This window comes from Zingiber officinale, chromosome 6A, assembly GCF_018446385.1.
Source record: "Zingiber officinale cultivar Zhangliang chromosome 6A, Zo_v1.1, whole genome shotgun sequence".
NCBI lineage: Eukaryota > Viridiplantae > Streptophyta > Magnoliopsida > Zingiberales > Zingiberaceae > Zingiber > Zingiber officinale.
In genome coordinates, this window is record NC_055997.1 from 141,343,458 (window position 1) to 141,362,648 (window position 19,191).

General features: G+C 39.2%; 2 protein-coding genes across 5 annotated transcripts; both read right to left on the reverse strand.

The window, feature by feature from the left end:
- Nucleotides 1-846: 846 nt before the first annotated feature.
- LOC121998377 (trihelix transcription factor GT-3b-like) lies at nt 847-4,308 on the reverse strand. Of its 3 annotated transcripts, none has more exons than XM_042553289.1 (3): nt 3,936-4,308; nt 3,300-3,867; nt 847-1,161 (listed from the first exon to the last, which is right to left on the reverse strand). In XM_042553289.1, the coding sequence occupies exons 1-2, from the start codon at nt 4,227-4,229 to the stop codon at nt 3,385-3,387; spliced, it is 777 nt and encodes a 258-aa protein (XP_042409223.1). In that variant the 5' UTR covers nt 4,230-4,308; the 3' UTR covers nt 847-1,161; nt 3,300-3,384. The 3 variants fall into 3 exon arrangements, with proteins under 3 accessions (XP_042409223.1, XP_042409224.1, XP_042409222.1); XM_042553290.1 differs by having other exon boundaries at nt 847-1,217; XM_042553288.1 differs by having other exon boundaries at nt 847-1,223.
- A 1,470-nt stretch (nt 4,309-5,778) lies between these two features.
- LOC121998379 (trihelix transcription factor GT-3b-like) lies at nt 5,779-7,357 on the reverse strand. Of its 2 annotated transcripts, XR_006116485.1 has the most exons (3): nt 6,922-7,357; nt 6,266-6,859; nt 5,779-6,190 (listed from the first exon to the last, which is right to left on the reverse strand). XR_006116485.1 is itself a non-coding variant. In XM_042553291.1 (2 exons), exons 1-2 carry the CDS (start codon nt 7,222-7,224, stop codon nt 6,356-6,358), a joined length of 807 nt encoding a protein of 268 aa, XP_042409225.1. In that variant the 5' UTR covers nt 7,225-7,357; the 3' UTR covers nt 5,779-6,355. The 2 variants fall into 2 exon arrangements, 1 of the variants encoding a protein (XP_042409225.1); XM_042553291.1 differs by having other exon boundaries at nt 5,779-6,859.
- Between the last annotated feature and the right edge of the window lie 11,834 nt (nt 7,358-19,191).

Genomic DNA, 19,191 nt, shown 5'->3' on the forward strand with positions numbered 1-19,191 from the left:
ACTCTAAGTCTGACCGAGTTTATATTGAGAACCTTGTATTGGAGAAGTGAGGAGTTGAGCTCCATAGGTCTGACCGACTTTTGGGTCGACCGGCTATAGACTGGGAGTCATGCTCATGAGAAGTGGGAGCTGAGTCTCTAGGGCCCAGCTGGCTCTAAGTCCGACCGGGTTTATATTGAAAACCTTATATGTCAGAAGTGGGGAGTTGAGCCTCATAAGTCCAACTGGCTCTAAGTCCGATTGAGTTAATGTTGGTAATTCGACATTTGTTCTGACAATATGTTGTTACCTGAGAGTTGACCTCTTCTTGACTTTGACCACCACATCAGCCGACTTTCTTGACATTGAACCCAACTTTGGGGGTCCCACCTTATCCACCGTATCAGGTGATAATCAAAGAACATAGTATGGTTTTCTTACTAACAAGCAATAACAACAAAGTCTTATCCCATTAGATGAGGTCAACTATATAAATTCTTCTACATTATTGGACTTTATCCCCTACTATATCATTATCTATATTTAAATAAATGTTATCTTATTTTATTGTTGCTAAAAGTCTTTTTTTTTTTTACCTTCCTCTTACTCATTTGATGTACATATTTATCGTAATTTTACATCACCTAACTGGGACATATTTGTACGGTTCTCTTACTAAATTATCACTAGTTCCACAATATTTCTATTCTTCTCTAAATCTCACTTAAACATCAGAGCAGTCAAACCGGGATAAAACCGGCACCCACCGTGTGTTAACTTTGTGAGTTCAGAAACAATGAAGAATACTCGGCGGCGAGCATCCAAATTCTACCACATCATCCATCTTCTTCATTTGCAATAGACAAGTAAACGACACAGTAGCAGCAGTAGCCAATGAATTCGGCATTAACTAATCTTGAAGGATTAAAATACACCTCTCTAAATCTTTGTATACTTTTGCTTACACAACAGGATTCAAGTCTTACAATTCCTTGACTTGTACCATGTGAAGAAATCTGGAAGGAAAGAAAACTGGCCATGTGATCCTGCTTCCAAGAAGTTGCCATAGTGAGTCAAAAGTTCTGAAACTTGCAGTAAATTGTCAGCCAAACCATCCTCTCTGTGCTGCTTCATTCTTCACAGATTACAACTTAACTCTTTTGAAGACTCTGGCTCTTTAACCTATCCGATGATCAGCAACTTAATCATTTGAGAAGTGGAAGAGTTTGTTCATATATCTGAATCTAGTGAAAAAAGAAATGGCAATTATCAAGACTGATGAAGTCCTTTTAATTTGTCTTGATTAAATAAAGTGTATTGAAGGGAAAAAACAAATAACTCTTAAGAAGTACTAATTAATCTTCAGATATGATATTGTCTTTCAATGAGCAGTTGAGACAGTTTTACCTAAATAAAACAAAATAAAATAAAATAAAATAAAGAGGAAAGGAATAGTTCAAACTTTGCAAATGGAAGGGGGGAAAATTCACTAATTTAATTTGTTTGGTGAAATCGAAACCATGTTGATAAATTATATTGCAAGTCATGGTACCAAATCTCCTTTTGGTCAGCAACCAGATTGTAGTATTGTTGCAAGTCTTTTAAAATATTTCTAATAGTCAATGCGACAAAGATCTTATTTATGAAAGCAGACTTCTCATGGATCTATCTACTCATTTTCAAATTTAAATTCCATCTGAGAATATAGATAATATATATAGATGAGTGTTACTTTGGGCGCCCCCCATGCGCCCTCAGTGTAATCGACTGAGAGGGACACCCCATGTAACAATAGGGTTCACATGGGATGCTCCTCTCAGTCGCCCACGCAAAACCCTCACGTGGGATGCTCTCCTTAGTCACTCATACCGGACACATGAGGGCGCCCAGCATAACACCTTTGATATATATATATATATATATATATCCTTGCTGACTTTGAGTTTTTGTAATCTTTTTTAATATACAAAGCTTGAATTCAAAGCCTAACGTCACGGAATGCATCACATTGATTCTATAACTCTGTTTGAACTTTATGCATAACTATATCACTAATCTTCAGGTCAATTAAAATACATTTCAAAATTCAAAACTGGAAATTAAGATAAATATACTGTCTATTTTGCTACAATTGTGGTGGCTTAATGTGCAATGCAACTATAGATTACTCCTCAATCTTTATGCATGGAGATTGGAGCTCCTATATTGTCTATTGACCCAAGAAATGAACCAAACTATATGGAACAAACAAACATGGGCAAAAAAGGAAAAGAGCGCCCCACATTTAATGAATCGTCAAATAGACGTTCCACCTTATATTTTATCTCGAAGTATCCTTACTTTCAATGTTTTTTAACAATTATGATTAGCTACTATAATATATAGCAATTATTCTGTAGCTACTATAACATAATAAAATACGACTTTTCATTCTAATCAAAATTATTATACATAGAGCACTCTTATATCCAACTATTCTTTACAAATTTAGTCAAAATTATTTAAACTCCATTAAAAGCATTTTAACTTAGTTAAAATCACTTTGAAATTTTGATAGCAACTACTTAATAGCTGCTATTACGTTATAACAACTAATTAATACAACATTGTTATATCATTGTAACAACTGTCTAAGTAGGTAACTGCTACATTTGCTGTAATTATTGCAATGTCGTAGCAGATATTTAGTATTTTGACCAATTTAAAATAATTTTGAGAGTTTAAGCAATTTTGACCCAATTGATTATAAAAATATATATTTTGATATAATAATGTTAAATGTGTAGTAATTTTGATTAGAGCAAAACATTATATTTTATCACTTTGTAGCTATATACTAATCGTAGCTGGAGCATCCATTTGACGATTTTATAAAAGAGACATTTATTTGATGATTCGTTAAATATAGGATGCCCTTTCAATTTTACCCAACAAACATTACGGAAACTGAAAGAATTCATTACACCCTTCTTTATCAGTTTCAGGAACAACCTCAATTGTAAGACTGATAAAACACCTCAAACTATTATTAATTTGGGTGAGTAGGTTATAGAATTGGGTTCAAATTTAAAGAGTAAAGAGCTAGCTAATTGCTTTGCCAGAAGAAGTATTTTTGAATGCTAATGTCGTACTGATACTTATCCTAAGCTGGCAATTCAGCAAAGCATCTTCAAAAGCAGCATGTTCAAAATCATCTTTATGTACTTTCTTGACCAGAATAATCAATTAGTCTTAAAATTGATCATCCTCTGAATAAATTTCTTTGAAAATGAAAAAATGATCAAAATAAAGCTTTTTAATTAGAGAACAAATAGACTGACCTTTTTCTTCTTATCTTTCACTTGATGCATCTTCATCTTCCTCATCAGTTTATCTTCCTTTTTTCGCTTCATGAATCTTTAGTAATTAATCCTTTTGAGCGATGAGCTTGTCGAGGATCGCCATTATGAGCTGGTGGCGGCGCTCAGCGCGCGCCTCCTCCCTGGTCCGGCGCTCCTCCTCGCTCGCCCGCCACCGCAGCTCCATCTCTGCTCGCTCGGCCCGCAGAGCCTGCATCAGCCGCCGCCACTCCTCCTCCTCCGCCAGCCGCGCCGACTCCCGCGACTCGGCCGCCTCCAGCCACCGCGCCTCCGTCTCCATCAGCCGCCGCATGAACTCCCGCATGGCAGGAGCGTTGATCGCCATCGACTTCCTCCCTACGGCGACTTGATCATCAAGCTTCCTCTTCCTCTTCCCCGCCTTCCCGTTCTCCTCCTCTTCCAACTCCCTCACTTGCACCGGCCGCTTCCCCTTCTCCGACGGCGTCGCCGCCCGGTCGGAGAGTATCCTCCTCATCTCCTCGTAGAAAGGGAACTGTTGCTTCTCGCCTTCCATCAACGACTCGCTCCCCTGCCACTCACACACAAATCAATACTTAATCGTGAACTGGATGAATTAAGGGACGATAAATGGAAAACCTTGAAGCGGGTGACGAGGTTCTTCCACTTGGACTTGCACTGGTCGGGGGTGCGGGAGAAGCCCTTGCGGAGGAGCAAGGAGGAGGTGGCCTCCCACAGCGGCTTGTTGCGCTTAGTCTCGGAGAAACTCTTGTCGAGCTGTGCTCGGACGGAGAGCAACTCCCTCGTCTCCTCGTGGCTCCACTGAGGGAGACGCTGATCGACACCACTGCTGGCGTCGGGGTCCTGTGGTGCTGCTACTGCAGGAGGGGCGTCTAGTACCGGTCGGTAAGGGTTGAGGCGGTGATGCTCCATGGAATTTTTAAGGGTTAATTAAGTGAGCAGAAGTAGAAGCAGGAGGAGGATGGAGACGGAGATGGTTTGATTAAGTGTGAATTGGATTGTATTAATTAAAGCGATGGGGAAGGAGAGAGGATCAGTCAACGCGGAAATGGAGGTTTCCCATTGCTTTTGTACGAAGAAATGGGGGACCGAGACGATCGACGCGCGCGATGGCGAGCTGCGTTTGTGAATCGTGAGGCTGACATCACGCTTACGAAAGAAGCCAGCTCCGTCTATGGTTTTGCCATGCCATTCCATTCCACGTACGTGTTTTTGGACGCGCCTTCGCAGGAAACAGGAATTTTATCCTCGATTCAATCTTAAACATATGATTAATCCGGCCTGGTAATATCCGAGAAATATTTACAGCGGGCAGCTCATGTATCCAATATTTTTTAGTCGCATCATGTATCTTATTTAAAGAAAAAATTCTTAAAAATTCATCATAATGAGACTCGAACTATAATACTTGGATGATAACTTAAATATTCTACCATTACATCATAACCCTGAATCCACACAAATTGACTGTATATTAATTAAACGTCCAGTAAAGTAAATTTAGTTCGATTTAATAAGAGTTTATTATATTTATTTAATATATATTTAAGGTTAATTAAATAAAAAAATTGAATAATTCACTATACTAAATAAATAAATTTGATCGCATATGTTTAACTTATTAATATTTATAAATATATTTATAAATAATATTCGTTAATAATATTGATGAATAATATTTGTTAACAATGCTGGTCAATAAAGCTCTTATCACCATGCTAAATAAATAAACAATATTTCTAAATAAATAAATAAATTCTTAATATCAAGTTGAATACCAAAGCTAGCTCATTAACCAACCAAATAAGCTTGAAATATAGAAGTTTCAAACAATCAAACAAATTTAAATTGAAAACTCGATAACATCAAATAAATCAAATTCAAGTCAAACTTAAATCAAACTCAAGCTTATAAAAAAGAAATCAAGTCAAGCTTGATAAATCATTTCAATGACTTAGTTTATTTTAACCTTGGCTTAACTTATTTACCTTATCAAATAAACTTGTGCACTACAAATTAGCTTGGCTCATATTTATAGACCTATTTATAACTATCTAAATCCCCTTTCTACTATGACCCATATAGGTTTAGGTTGAGATTAGGGGATACATTGACTCCTTGTATTTGTAGTTGAGCTCTTTCAGAAGGTCAGGTCGATCGACTCTTCTCAAGTTAGCTCATGTAAAATTGGCTCTTATCGGGTTGGCCCTTCTCATGTTGGCTCTTTGTCGGGTCGACTCTTCGTGAGTCGGGTGGCTGTTGGGTCGGCGAGTGTCAGGTCTAGTCAATCCAATCTTCAAGAAAGTCGGTTTCTAAAGCAATATTCATAGACAGTGATCGAACTCGTGCGTCCTTTGGGAGGATTAGAGATGGCACGCGTTGAAAGAGCCCCACGTAACGTTGATATCAGAGATAAAAGCTTAGACTAATGCAAAACAACTTAGACAATAATTCAAGCATATAGAGAGAGAGTCTCAAGGCTCCAAGCAATTATTCAACTTTACTCTGGAATGGAGAAGAAAAGAAATTCAAAGTAAAAAAAAAAAAATCCTAGAGAAAGGCAAGAAAAAAAAATCTTCAGAAAGAAAAATAAAAAAGAAAGATTAAGGAAGAAAAAAAAAATACAATTCCATGCAAGTAACCACAGTCGTCCAAGGCGACCTCGGACCGCACGAGACGACCTCGCATTGGGCCAAGGCAGAGCTATGATATTAGTTCAGGATAGGCAAATTGCGACTACTCTCTATGGGCACATTGCGGAGGGTGCCTCCCTCAATCCAATTCCATCAGCAGGCCCGACTGTAGTCTCATGGCTAAAGCTCTCCTCTTTACAAGCAACCTGTGGTGTCATTGCTTGGCGGGGTAGCCGTCGACTCCAGGTCATCAAGACTTAGCCATTAATTCCAACCAAATTTTAAAAGAATAAAGAGATTAGGATCTGGGATTACTTTTCATTGAGCTTCCTAGAAGACAGAGGAAGTAGGCACTGCAGAGTGCGGAGGATGGACCGAGGGGGCGTGTGTGGTGAGAAGTTTAATTCATTGGTGGGGATCTTTAGGTAATCTTTTTTGAGCGATGAGCTTGTCGAGGAGCGCCAGTATGAGCTGGTGGCGGCGCTCAGCTCGTACCTCCTCTCTGGTTCGGCGCTCCTCCTCGCTCGCCTGCCACCGACGCTCCATCTCTGCTCGCTCGGCCCACAGTGCCTGCATCAACCGCCGCCACTCCTCCTCCTCGGCCTGCCGAGCCGACTCCCGCGACTCGGCCGCCTCCAGCCACCGCGCCTCTGTCTCCATCAGCCGCCGCATGAACTCCCGCATGGCAGGAGCGTTGATCGCCATCGACTTCCTCCCTACGACGACTTTATCATCAAGCTTCCGCTTCTTCTTCCCCGCCTTCCCGCTCTCCTCCTCTTCCAACTCCTTCACTTGCACCGGCCGCTTCCCCTTCTCCGACTGCGTCGCCGCCCGGTCGGAGAGTATCCTCCTCATCTCCTCGTAGAAAGGGAACTGTTGCTTCTCGCCTTCCATCAACGACTCGCTCCCCTGCCACTCGCACACAAATCAATACTTAATCATGGATGAATTACGGGCGGAAAATGGAAAACCTTGAAGCGAGCGACGAGGTTCTTCCACTTGGACTTGCACTGGTCGGGGGTGCGGGAGAAGCCCTTGAGGAGGAGCAAAGAGGAGGTGGCCTCCCACAGCGGCTTGTTGCGCTTCGTCTCGGAGAAACTCTTGTCGAGCTGAGCTCGGGCGGAGAGCAACTCCCTCGTCTCCTCGTGGCTCCACTGAGAGAACCGCTGGTCGACACCGACACCACCGCTGTCGTCTGCAGGGTGGTCCTGTGGTGCTGCTACTGATCGATAAGGATTTAGGCGTCGGTCGAGGTGGCGGCGGTGATGCTCCATGGAAAATTTCAAAGGAAGTGAGAAGAAGTAGAAGCAGGAGGGGGACGGAAATGGTTTGGAGTGTGAATTGGATTCAAACCGATGGGGAAGGGAAGGGTGGGAAAGAGGAGGGTGATCAGTCAACGCGGAAATGGAGGTGGTGATTTCCTTGCTTTTATAGAAAGCGTGGGGGACGAGAATAGACGGTAGACGCGGGCGCGAGAGCGAGAGCGAGAGCGAGCTGCGTTCGTGAGGGTGCCATCACGCTTACGAGAGAAACCAGCTCCATGAATCGCTTGCGCTTCCATTCCACGTATGTGTTTTGGACCCTCCTAGTGTGAGCTCTGAACAGGAAACAGGGATTTTATCCTTATTCAATCTTAAACCATGATCAGATGATAGAATATTATTATTATTATTATTATTATTATTATTATTATTATTATTATTATTATTGTTTTGGGTATTAAAGGCTTATAGTGGTGTTTTTTAAACGAAGACTCCAAGAAAGATAATCATGAACAATTATCCTTCATTTGTTTTTTCTTTTCCCAGGAGTAAAGCTAAACAAGCAAGCACGTTACTTCTCCGAATTGCACTCATTAAAGGACCTAAATGGTCGAGCTCTAGTCAATCCAAATCTTCGAGCAAGTCGATTTCTAAAGAATTATTCATAGATAGCGAACGAACACGCTCATCCTTTGGGAGGATTAGAAATGGCACGCGTTGAAAGAGCCCCACGTAACGTTGATATGAGAGATAAAAGCTTAGACTAATGCAACACAACTTAGACAATGATTCAAGCATAGAGAGTGTTCCAAGGTTCCAAGCAATTGTCCAACTCTCACAGGGGAAATGCAACACTAAGCATTTGTTTACTAAAGGGATAAAGGAAAAAAAAACAATGTGAGTTGCCGTGGTCGTGCGTGGTAACCTTCAAGGGCGACCTTACGCGGTCGCACGAGGCAACTTCGCATGGGGCCGTTGTCTATGGTTATTATTGGATAAAATAATATGATGTCGGAGATTTTAGAAATTAGTTGAATTTAAATACATCAAATTAAATTCAACTTATCTGTCGAGATAATCTGAGTAGATAATCTCAGGCTGTCAGTATGAGCTAATTTCTGCCAAGTGTTGAACACAGACGAGTGATCGGCCGGGCGAACGAGCGGACAGCCGAGCAGACCGAGCGAGTGGTCAGGCAAGTGACTGACCGAGCAAGTGAGCGGTCGAGCGAGCAAACAGGCCGAGCGAATGAGCGGCCGGACGGACAAGACGCAGACTAAGCAATCAAGCGGTCGAGCGAGCAAGCGAGTGAGTGGCCGAGGGAGCAAGCGAACGAGCGACCGAGTAAACTGGGCGAGCGACTGAGCCAACTGAGCGAGCGACCGAGAGAACTGACCGACCGAGCTGAGGTCGAACGGGCATGCAGCCGAGCAAGCTGCGGTCGGACGAGCGTGTAGCCGAGTGAAGAAGAGGCAGGGCGTGCAAAGGCCGAAAGGGCGTGCAAATGAGCGAAGAAGAGGTCGGGTGAGTAGAGGCCGAACGAGCGTGCAGCCTAGCGAAGAAGAGGCTGAGCGAGCTACAGCTAGACGGGCATACAGCCGAGCGAACACAGAATTCGAGCGGGCGGATGGACCGAGGCCTGCGAGGGTCGCAATTTTCTTAAAACAGATTCGCCCCACCTCTAGTTATGCTTCGAGATTTCCTCGAGTCGTCTGTTTCCTAAGATACATGGTGAACTGTGATTCCCACCAAGCACTGATGGTCACGGTGAACTGAGAGGTACCCTACTGCTATCACGGGCACTGCACTCCGTCGAGCAAGAGATGCACGATGGAAGAGACGGGGAAAGTAGGTGGAGAGCTTCAAATTTTTAAGCGTGCAACCTTTTGCCTATGGTCGCAACCTCTTTATATAGGAGCTCAGACCAATGAGCAGTGTTAATGATTGTTTAATGATCATTATTTGCCAGCTGTGAAATGTCAACGTTTCACTCGGATGTATTAATTTTTAATTTAATGCATCCATTACACCCTTAAATAAGCAACAAAAAGTTTATGTGGCCAAATATTTGTTGTTTCACTTGGACAAATTTTACTCCGACCAGTCCGGCATTCAGGGTGTGCAGGTCGTGCTCGCACACGAGTCAACTTAGTTCAGTGCAATCCAAACCCTAGTTTTGCACCCCCCCCTGCGCACCCACCGTGAGAGAGAGCCTCTCCCCATGCATTTGTTCACATCATCAATACATGTAAATCAATATAAACCAACTAATATGCCTTGAAACTGAAGTATCGAAAAGGTACAATAGAGGGAGAGGGGTGAATATCGCATCTTAAAAACTTTTCTTTTGCTTTTAAAACAAATCAAAATGAGCAGCGGAATACAAAACAATACAGATGCAATAAGTTGGTTACTTGGTTCAAAGCCTACATCGACTCCTACTCCGAAACTCGCGATCCTTGATCGCACCGTTGGGTAGTCCACTATGATTCTTCTTTCCAAAGATTGTACAGTTCTAGTCGAGGCAGAGGGGGTCTTCATGTGTTGAGTCTGTTGCACCTCAACACTTTGTTCTATGGTCATCTCAACAGAACCGAATCTGTTTCAAGATTGTTAGACAAAATAATCTATTGCCAGAGATTTTGGGAATTAGCTGAATTTAAATACAAATTAAAGTCAACTTATCTATCGAAATGACATGAGTAGATAATCTCAGGCTTCCAGCAGGGGCTGATTTCTGCCAAGTGTTGAACGCAGACGAGTGACCGGTCAGATGAGCGAGCGGACATCTAACAAGACCGAGCAAGCGGCCGAACAAGTGACTGACCATGCGAGTGAGCAATCGAGCGATCAAAGAGTCCAAGCGAGTGAGCGGCCGAATGGGCGAGTCACGGACCAAGTGACTAAGCGACCGAGCGAGGAAGCGAACGAGAGGTCGAGCGAACTGAGCAAGCGGCCGAGTTAACTGACTGAGCAAGCTGAGGTCGAACGAGCATGCAACCTAGCGAAGAAGGGGCCGAGCGAGCTGCAGCCGGACAGGCGTGCAGCCGAGCGAAGAAGAGGCTGAGTGAAGATAGGTCGAATGAGAGTGCAGCCGAGCGAAGAAGAGGTCGAGTGAGCTGCGGCTGGAAGGGCGAGCGAACACAGAATCGAGCGGGCAGATGGACCGAGGCCTATAAGGGTTACGGTTTCCTTAAAACTGATTCCCCCCACCTTCGGCTGTGCTTCGAGGTTTGCTCAGGTCATCTGTTTCCCAGGATACAAATGTGAACCATGATTCCGACCAAGCACTGATGGTCACGGTGAATTGAGAGGTATCCGACTGCTATCACAGGCACTGTACTCCGCCAAGCAAGAGATGCACAACAGAAGAGAAGGGGAACATAGGTGAAGAGCTTCAACTTTTTTAGCGTGTAACCTTTTGCCTGTAGTCGCAGCCTCCTTATATAGGAGCTCAGACCAATGGGCAGCGTTAATGATGAACACCAACGTTTCATTCGACTACATTAATCTTTAATTTAATCCATCCGTTATACCCTTAAATAAGGGGCAAAAAGTTAATGTGGCAAACTGTTGGTTGTTTGCCTCTACTGGTCCGACATTCGGTGCGCGCAGGTCATGCTTTCACACGAGTCAACTTAGTTCAATGCAATTTGGGCCTTGGATTTGCACCTCCTGCACATCAACGCATGAGAGAGAGTCCCTCCCCATACATTTGTCCACATAATCAATACATGTGAATCAATATAAACCAACCAATATGCCTTGAAACGACCAATATGGGACTAAAGTCTCATTCATAATGGAGCTTCATGCCTCTTCCACCTCTTCTTCATTCACATATATCCAACAGTTGCAAAGGTTGTCGTCCGTAGTCATGAGTTGGGAGAATTTGTCTTTACAGTTGATTGGAAGGAAATTACATTCCATCCCATTTGGATATAAAAAAAATATCAAAAAAAAAATATCAAAAAAAAAAAATCATATATAGAATCATAAATTTGTCTGTCCATTAGATAATCACATCCGATTCAGATGAAACCGGTTGATAGATATAAAGAACTCTGAATCACTCTAAACCAAGACCGATATATTCATCTAAGTCTCCTTAATATATTTATGCTTTCAAACATCAATTTGATACTTTATATTGAGAGTGATAATTTTTTTAACTCATTCTCAGCATGAAAAATTATATCAAATGTTCATTATTCATTATAAGTGCTACGATGATGAGACTCACTAATCGACATCACAAATGACTTCCTAGGACTCTCCTATGTCAAACAATATCAAAATTTTAGTTTGTTGAATGTCCGCCAGTTTCATCCAAACCAATTGATAGACCTAAAGAATTTTGAATTACTCCAAACTAAGACCTTGGTACTCGTTTAAACTACCTTAATACATTTATATCCTCAAACATCAATTTGATACACCATATTAAGAGCAATGATTTTTTCAACTCGTTTTCAATCTAATTACATTTCACCACTATAACAATCGTTTGGTGGAATATAACTCCATTGAAAATGAGTCTTAAGAAATCATTGCTATCAATAGTTAATTACATCGATGTTTAAGGCTATAAATGTATTAAGGAGATTTAGAGGAGTATATCAGTCTTAGTTTAGAGTGATTCGGAGTTCCCTAGGTCCATCAATTGATTTTGAATGAAATTGGCTGATCGATCTAGAGAATTTAGAATCAGTTCAAATCAAGACCTTTATACTCGTTTAAATCTCCTTGATACATTTATATTATCAAGCATTAATTTGACACATTATACTAAGAGCAGTGATTTTTTTCAACTCGATTTCGATCAAATTACATTCCATAATTGATTGCTACTATGTAGCAATTGATTGATGGAATGTTACATGACCACAAAATCTTTCCCAATCAATTGATAAATCAACCAATCAATTTGGATAGTAAGAGAGGTAAAATGTATATGAGGTATATGATTTGGTAATTTTAGAAGTTACCTGTTGATGTGGGATGACATAGCAACAAGCATAGCCCATAATTTATGTTTTAGGATGAATCACAGGACGTTCTACCAACCAAATCGAAGCTTGTTTTAGCTCTGAATATTTTTATCATTTATTATTATTATTATTTGTATTATTTTTCAAGTCTAGGGTTTTGGGGTATTTTTGCCTTGTTTAATTGTTATTGAGATAATTTTTTATTAATGCTATCTTTAGTCGTCATCTCCTACTTGGAACGATGAGTTTTAATTTTCCTAGTATTCTTGAGCGAAGCAACAAGGATTAGAAGGTCGTTTTCGGTATTCATGCATGAATTAACATATTCAATAGTTGCTTCTTATATTTGTGCGAGAATGTTCTGTTATCTACTGCATCAGTTTGGTATCAAAGCTAAGTTGATCTTGCGAAATCATATGTCCAAGAAGATAGCAACGCATCGACTATGCTTTTGATGATGATATCGTGTAGCAGGTTTAAATTATTGGTAAACAGATGGAACAAATAGAAGGGGTTCTTGAAAGGATGGCTATGATGTTTAAAAATAATCAAAGTAGAGGAAATCTGATCCAATGCAAAAATAATCACTAGATAAATCGAAAGACAGAAGAAAGAGTTTTTATTTATAAGGGAAATGCAAGCGATAAGATGAAAATGATGAGGTGGATACTGACGAGAAAAATAATCACTAGATAAATCGGAAGATAGAATGTTCTCCCTGAGAAAGAAAGAGTTTTTATTTATAAGGAAAATGCAGATAAAAATGATGAGGTGGATACTGACGAGAATGGTAAAAATGAAGAGATATTAGTTTCTACTGTGCTAATGATGCTATTAGTTATTTGCGTTGCAGCAATCAACAAGTGCAATTATGGAATTCTTCTTTATCTTTGGAAGTGTGAAAGCTTCAAGATCACTCCCGGGAGTCTTGCTTGGACACAATTCCTCTTTCCTGCGGGGGGTCCTGCTTTCCCTCCTCCTCGGACTAGGGAGGCTATCTAGTGTGATAGTACCAACTCTAGCACCGAAGAAGTAAAGAATTAAATGATCCTCGTGCGCTACTAATTGACGTTGGTGATGTCCAATACAATTTTGTAAAAGTGAAATTTGTCATTTTAGTGATCTCTCTTACTGGACAGAGTAAATCAGGAAATTGAAATTAGTCATCACATAAAAGGATAATTTCTTAATCTTTACTAGGATTTAACTTTTACTCAATTTTATAAATCTACGTGTGATAATCAACTTAGCTATGCTCTGGGGACGGTGATGTCCCAATATATGGTAATTTACCAAAAGGTCAAAAGGCGTAGGTAGAATTACATATTTACCAAAAGACATATCATAGTTTTGTTTATACCAAATGGCGCATAACAAAAAATGAAGTTTCCCTTTTACCCCTCCCGCTTATCTTCTCTTGTCAATCACCATTTTCCAAGCATCTAAATCACATTTTTAACTGAAAATCATTTTGTGGTTCAGATGCACGTTCTCTCACCTCTCTCTCCCTCCTTCTCTCTTACTAGTCTTATAAACACGAAACGATCGTGAACCTTCACCACTTGTTATACCTTCTCATGATATTTGGCGGCATTGCAAAACAAGAGTTTCAAGAGAAGAATTCATAGGACAGCAGCGGTTAAGAACCACAACGTTGAAGAACAAATTTGTAGCAAGAGGAAAATTAATTAGTAGAAGAAGACAGTTAAAGATTGAGCGATGTATGTATAAATTTACTACTATAAGATTGTCATGTAAAAAAAAATATTATAGTTTGGTAGTAAAGGGTGATGAAAAAAATCGTGTTTATGGTTTCATTCGATGTCTAGGAAATAAATATTCAACAACATCTGCAAGGTGCCCCACTGTGATGTTAGATTTTAGCTAAACCTTGCTCATGCATGTTAGGTTATGTTAGGTTGATATGGTAGGTATCAGGACGTTGGGCCTATCGGGCCTAATATGCAATCATATCAGGTCCACTGTATTCATTAATCAAAATTTTGGTTTGATACCATATATATCTTCTCCTCGTTTAACCCTTCGTAGTGATTGGGAGTTTTCATAAATCTAATTACCCTAGGTCCATAAATATGTTTAGACCAAAACCCACTTAAGGACCTAAACTTGTTTGATTACACCCAATGAATGTGTTGTTATTTTCTGGTGTTGTAAAGAGTAAATTGTGCTTTCCATTTCTTATTTAGGACTCTGAGTGGTGGTCCAACGTTACCAGAATTTATGCTTCGATGAGGGCCTGATATGGGATGATATCAGGTCCACATTGAGCCTGATATTATCCCATATCAGGACTAACATGGGCTTGATATTATCCCATATCAGACCCAACATGAGTCTGATGTGAGATCATATCAGGTCTTGCTTGATTTTTGCTTAAAAATTACTTTTACACCATACATACAATTTCCTTGCCCAACCCTTTATAGTATATGAAATTATGGAAAATTACAAATCTTACGTCCATATCAATTGAATTGTGTCACAACTACTGATAAATTCTAAAAATCTAATATGTACACCATATATATCGTTACTTGGTCCCCGTAGCCTTGTGTAGCCGGGTAGGTGAAAGAAAGCAAGGATCGAGTCGAAACATAATAGTAAGATAAAAATCAAATGCAGCCAGTGCAAACAGCTGGGCCATAATTAAAGGACTTGTAGAATGTCGCCAGCCCCTAGTTCTTTACTTATCTGTATATGTATACAGGAATATTATGCTTGATTTAAATATTTTATAAGCAAGAGGAGTGAATCCTTATATTTTATATGCAGTGCATCCATAGTGTTGTAAAAAAAATAGTTGTACAAAAAATGTTACTATTATATCATTGTTTGTAGTATTCATTTTTTAAATATAGTGATATCTATGATATAAGAAGTGCAAACCAGTATCAGGAAGGCAGAATTAATACTTCACACCGTATATCAATTTTGTAAAATAAAAACTCACTAGCAATTGTGAATATTCAAAAATATAATAGACTTAGTCTAACTGTGCATTTAAAATCAATAGGTTAGGGTTGGAAATTTTAAAGTCTTATAAATTTATTTTCAACTCTAACTAAGCTATGACCTAAACAAAATAAGTGTTGTTATGCTTGAAAAATATAATAAGACAGTGGTTACTGCTAATAGAATACAATTCAGGTGCACATGTTTTGTGCCAACTGGCACAGAGCATGAGCTTCATTTGTAAAGGTTAAAATTAAGTTTTAATACCATATATAGATTCTACAAACTCAAACCTTGATAGGAAAGGTGATTTTAGAGAAATCCAAGTACCGTAGGGTCATCATTGGATTTTGACCAAAATCTACTGATTGAGCTACACATCTTTGATTGCGCTCATTTCAAGTCTTATGAGTTTCTAGTATTCCAAGGATTCTAACGGTGCTATCCATTGCTAATTTAAAGATCCTTAGAGGTGATCGAACGTTATGAAACATTGCAGCCATATTATAGGTCTGATATGCTAACATATTAGGCCCAACGTTGGGCCTGATAGGTTGGGACCTTGGCTACTTTGTTCAGCCGATCTCTTCCAAATTCTTGCTCCACAAATCTAAAACTTGACACCATCTCTCCCTTCTAAAACTATAAACTCACTAAAGATTGCGAAAATATATAGAAATTCGGGTAGACCATGTCCAACAGTGGGTTTTAAGGCTACGACGTGTAATTGGAAATTGCTAATAGTAGTGCAATATCACTTTAACATCTCACTAAGTTGTCAGTAAAAAATAAAATGGTGGTGCTTAGTGTTGTTGCAATTTAATGATGTTCATTTAAAAAAATCGAATAGGTGCACATGTTCCGTGCCAACTGGCACGGAGCATGAGCTTCATTTGTAAAGGTTAAAACTAAGTTTTGACACCATATATAGATTTTACAAACTCAAGCCTTGATAGGGAAAGTGATTTTAGAGAAATCCAAGTATTGTAGGGCCATCAGTGAATTTTGACCAAAACCCACTGATGGACCTACACATCTCTGATCGCGCTCGTTTCAAGTCTTATGATTTTATAGTATTCCAAAGACTCTAACGGTGCTATCCATTACTAATTTAAAGATCCTTAGAGGTGATCAAACGTTACAAAACATCTCAGCCTTATTTTGGGCCTGATATACTAACATATCAGGCCCACGTTGGGCTTGATATGCTAGAATATCAAGCCCAAGTTGGGCCTGATAGGTTGGGACCTTGGCCGCTTTGTTTAGTCAATCAATTCTAAATTCTTGCTCCATAAATCTAAAACTTGACACTTCTCTCCCTTCTATAAACTATAAACTCACTACGGATTGCAAAAAAGTATAGAAATTCCAATAGGCCATGTCCAACAGTGGGTTTTAAGGCTACGACGTGTAATTGAAAATTACTAATAGTAGTGCAATATCGCTTTAACCTCTAACTAAGTTATCACTAAAAAATAAAATGAACGTGCTTGGTGTTGTTGTAAATTTAATGATGTTCATTTAAAGAAATCCAATATGTGCACATGTTCTGTGCCAACTGGCACGGAGCATGAGCTTCATTTGTAAAGGATAAAACTAAGTTTTGACACCATATATAGATTCTACAAACTCAAACCTTGATAAGGAAGGTGATTTTAGAGAAATCCAAGTACCGTAGGGGCATAAGTGGATTTTGACCAAAATCCACTGATGGACCTACACATCTCTGATCGCGCTTATTTCAAGTCTTATTAGTTTTTAGTATTCCAAGGACTCAAACGGTGATATCCATTACTAACTTAAAGATCTTTAGAGGTGATCGAACGTTACGAAACATCTCAGCCTTATTGTGGGCCTAATATGCTAGAATATCAAGCCCACGTTGGGCCTGATATGCTAACATTTCAGGCCCAACGTTGGGCCTGATAGGTTGGAACCTTGGACGCTTTGTTCAGCCGATCACTTCCAAATTCTTTCTCCAAAAATCTAAAACTTGACACTATCTCTCCTTTTTATAAATTATAAACTTACTACAGATTGTAAAAAAGTGTAGAAATTCCAATAGGTCAGGTCCAACAGTGGGTTTCAAGACTACGACGTGTGATTGGAAATTGTTAATAGTAGTGCAATATCGCTTTAACCTCTAACTAAGTTGTCACTAAAAACTAAAATGGTGGTGCTTGATGTTGTTGTAAATTTAATGATGTTGATTTAAAGAAATCCAATAGGTGCACATGTTTCGTGCCAATTGGCACGGAGCAAGAGCTTCATTTTTATTGGTTAAAACTAAGTGTTGACACAATATATAGATTCTACAAACTCAAACCTTGATAGGAAAGGTGATTTTAGATAAATCCAAGTATCATAGAGTCATCAGTGGGTTTTGACCAAAATCCACTGATGGACCTACACATCTCTGATCACGCACATTTCAAGTCTTATGAGTTTCTAGTATTCCAAGGACTCCAACGGTGCTATCCATTACTAATTTAAAGATCCTTAGAGGTGATCGAACATTACGAAACATCTCAGCCTTATTTTGGGCCTGATATGCTAACATATCAGACCCAACGTTGGGTCTGATAGGTTGGGACCTTGGCCGCTTTGTTCGGTCAATCACTTCCAAATTCTTGCTCCACAAATCTAAAACATGACATCATCTCTCCCTTTTATAAACTATAAACTCACTACAGATTGCCAAAAAGTATAGAAATTCCAGTAGGTCGGGTCCAACAGTGGGTTTTAAGGCTACGGCGTGTGATTGAAAATTGCTAATAGTAGTGCAATATCGCTTTAACCTCTAACTAAGTTGTTACTAAAAAATAAAATGGTGGTGCTTGATGTTGTTGTAAATTTAATGATATTCATTTAAAGAAATCCAATAGGTGCACATGTTCCGTGCGAATTGGCACAGAGTAAGAGTTTCATTTTTATTGGTTAAAACTAAGTTTTGACACTATATATAGATTCTACAAACTCAAACCTTGATAGAAAAGGTGATTTTGGAGAAATCCAAGTACCGTAGGGTCATCAGTAGGTTTTGACCAAAATCCACTGATGGAGCTACACATCTCTGATCACGCCCATTTAAAGTCTTATGAGTTTCTAGTATTCCAAGAACTGTAATGGTGCTATCCATTACTAATTTAAAGATCCTTAGAGATAATCGAACGTTATGAAACATCTCAGCCTTATTATGGACCTGATAGGCTTGAATATTAGGCCCACGTTGGGCTTGATATGCTAACATATCAAGCCCAACGTGGGCCTTGTAATATCCGACCTTGGACGCTTTGTTCATTAATTACAACCAAGATTTTGATCCTGAAATCTAAAATTTCACACCGTATCTTACGTCTCTAAACAAAAAAAATTGCTAGGAGTTGAGTTTTTTTTTTTTTTGATATTCAAATAGCCTAGCACCAACAGTTGGTTTGTGTTATTATTCTAAAATAAAATTTGATATATAAAAAGAGTAAGATATAGAATAAAAGTTACAAATTAAATATCAACAGTTGGTTCATATCATTTTTTAAGGAGCTAAACTGGTCATACTATCACATATGACATCGTGATTTAGCACATATCTCCAGGAGAAAGTTTAGATCGATTCAAGTAAATGGGCCGACACAAAGTAAATCATAAGTATTTATTTATGTTGCATCATCTTTACTGCAAAATAGACTCTTACAAGTTTAATATTGTTTTCTTATAAGTTAGATTGTGCTTTTTTTATGATGCACTATGCAGAGAGTTTGATGTTTCAGCGATCAACGGACTTTATACAAGCTGAAATGAGAGCTTATAGATTTAGGCTTGGCCATAAAATAATGACTGATAAAAACTTTAAATTGTAAATTATATATTTGTAATTTCAAATAAGTATAATATTCTGTTCTTATAATGACTAACAACTTGTCGCATTTTAATTTAAAAAAATAACAATCACCAATTTAAATTATCTCATATCTATTGTTCAAGCTAGCCTATTTGAAATTCTAAACTAATTCAAAAA

What these genes read in the sequence shown, in the direction of transcription:
- LOC121998377 (XM_042553289.1), bottom strand. Translation starts at nt 4,229, where the DNA reads ATGGAGCATCACCGCCTCAACCCTTACCGACCGGTACTAGACGCCCCT. An exon ending in ACCTCGTCACCCGCTTCAAG is followed by an intron (nt 3,868 to 3,935) that starts GTTTTCCATTTA and finishes TGTGAGTGGCAG; the next exon opens with GGGAGCGAGTCGTTGATGGA.
- LOC121998379 (XM_042553291.1), bottom strand. Translation starts at nt 7,224, where the DNA reads ATGGAGCATCACCGCCGCCACCTCGACCGACGCCTAAATCCTTATCGA. An exon ending in ACCTCGTCGCTCGCTTCAAG is followed by an intron (nt 6,860 to 6,921) that starts GTTTTCCATTTT and finishes TGCGAGTGGCAG; the next exon opens with GGGAGCGAGTCGTTGATGGA.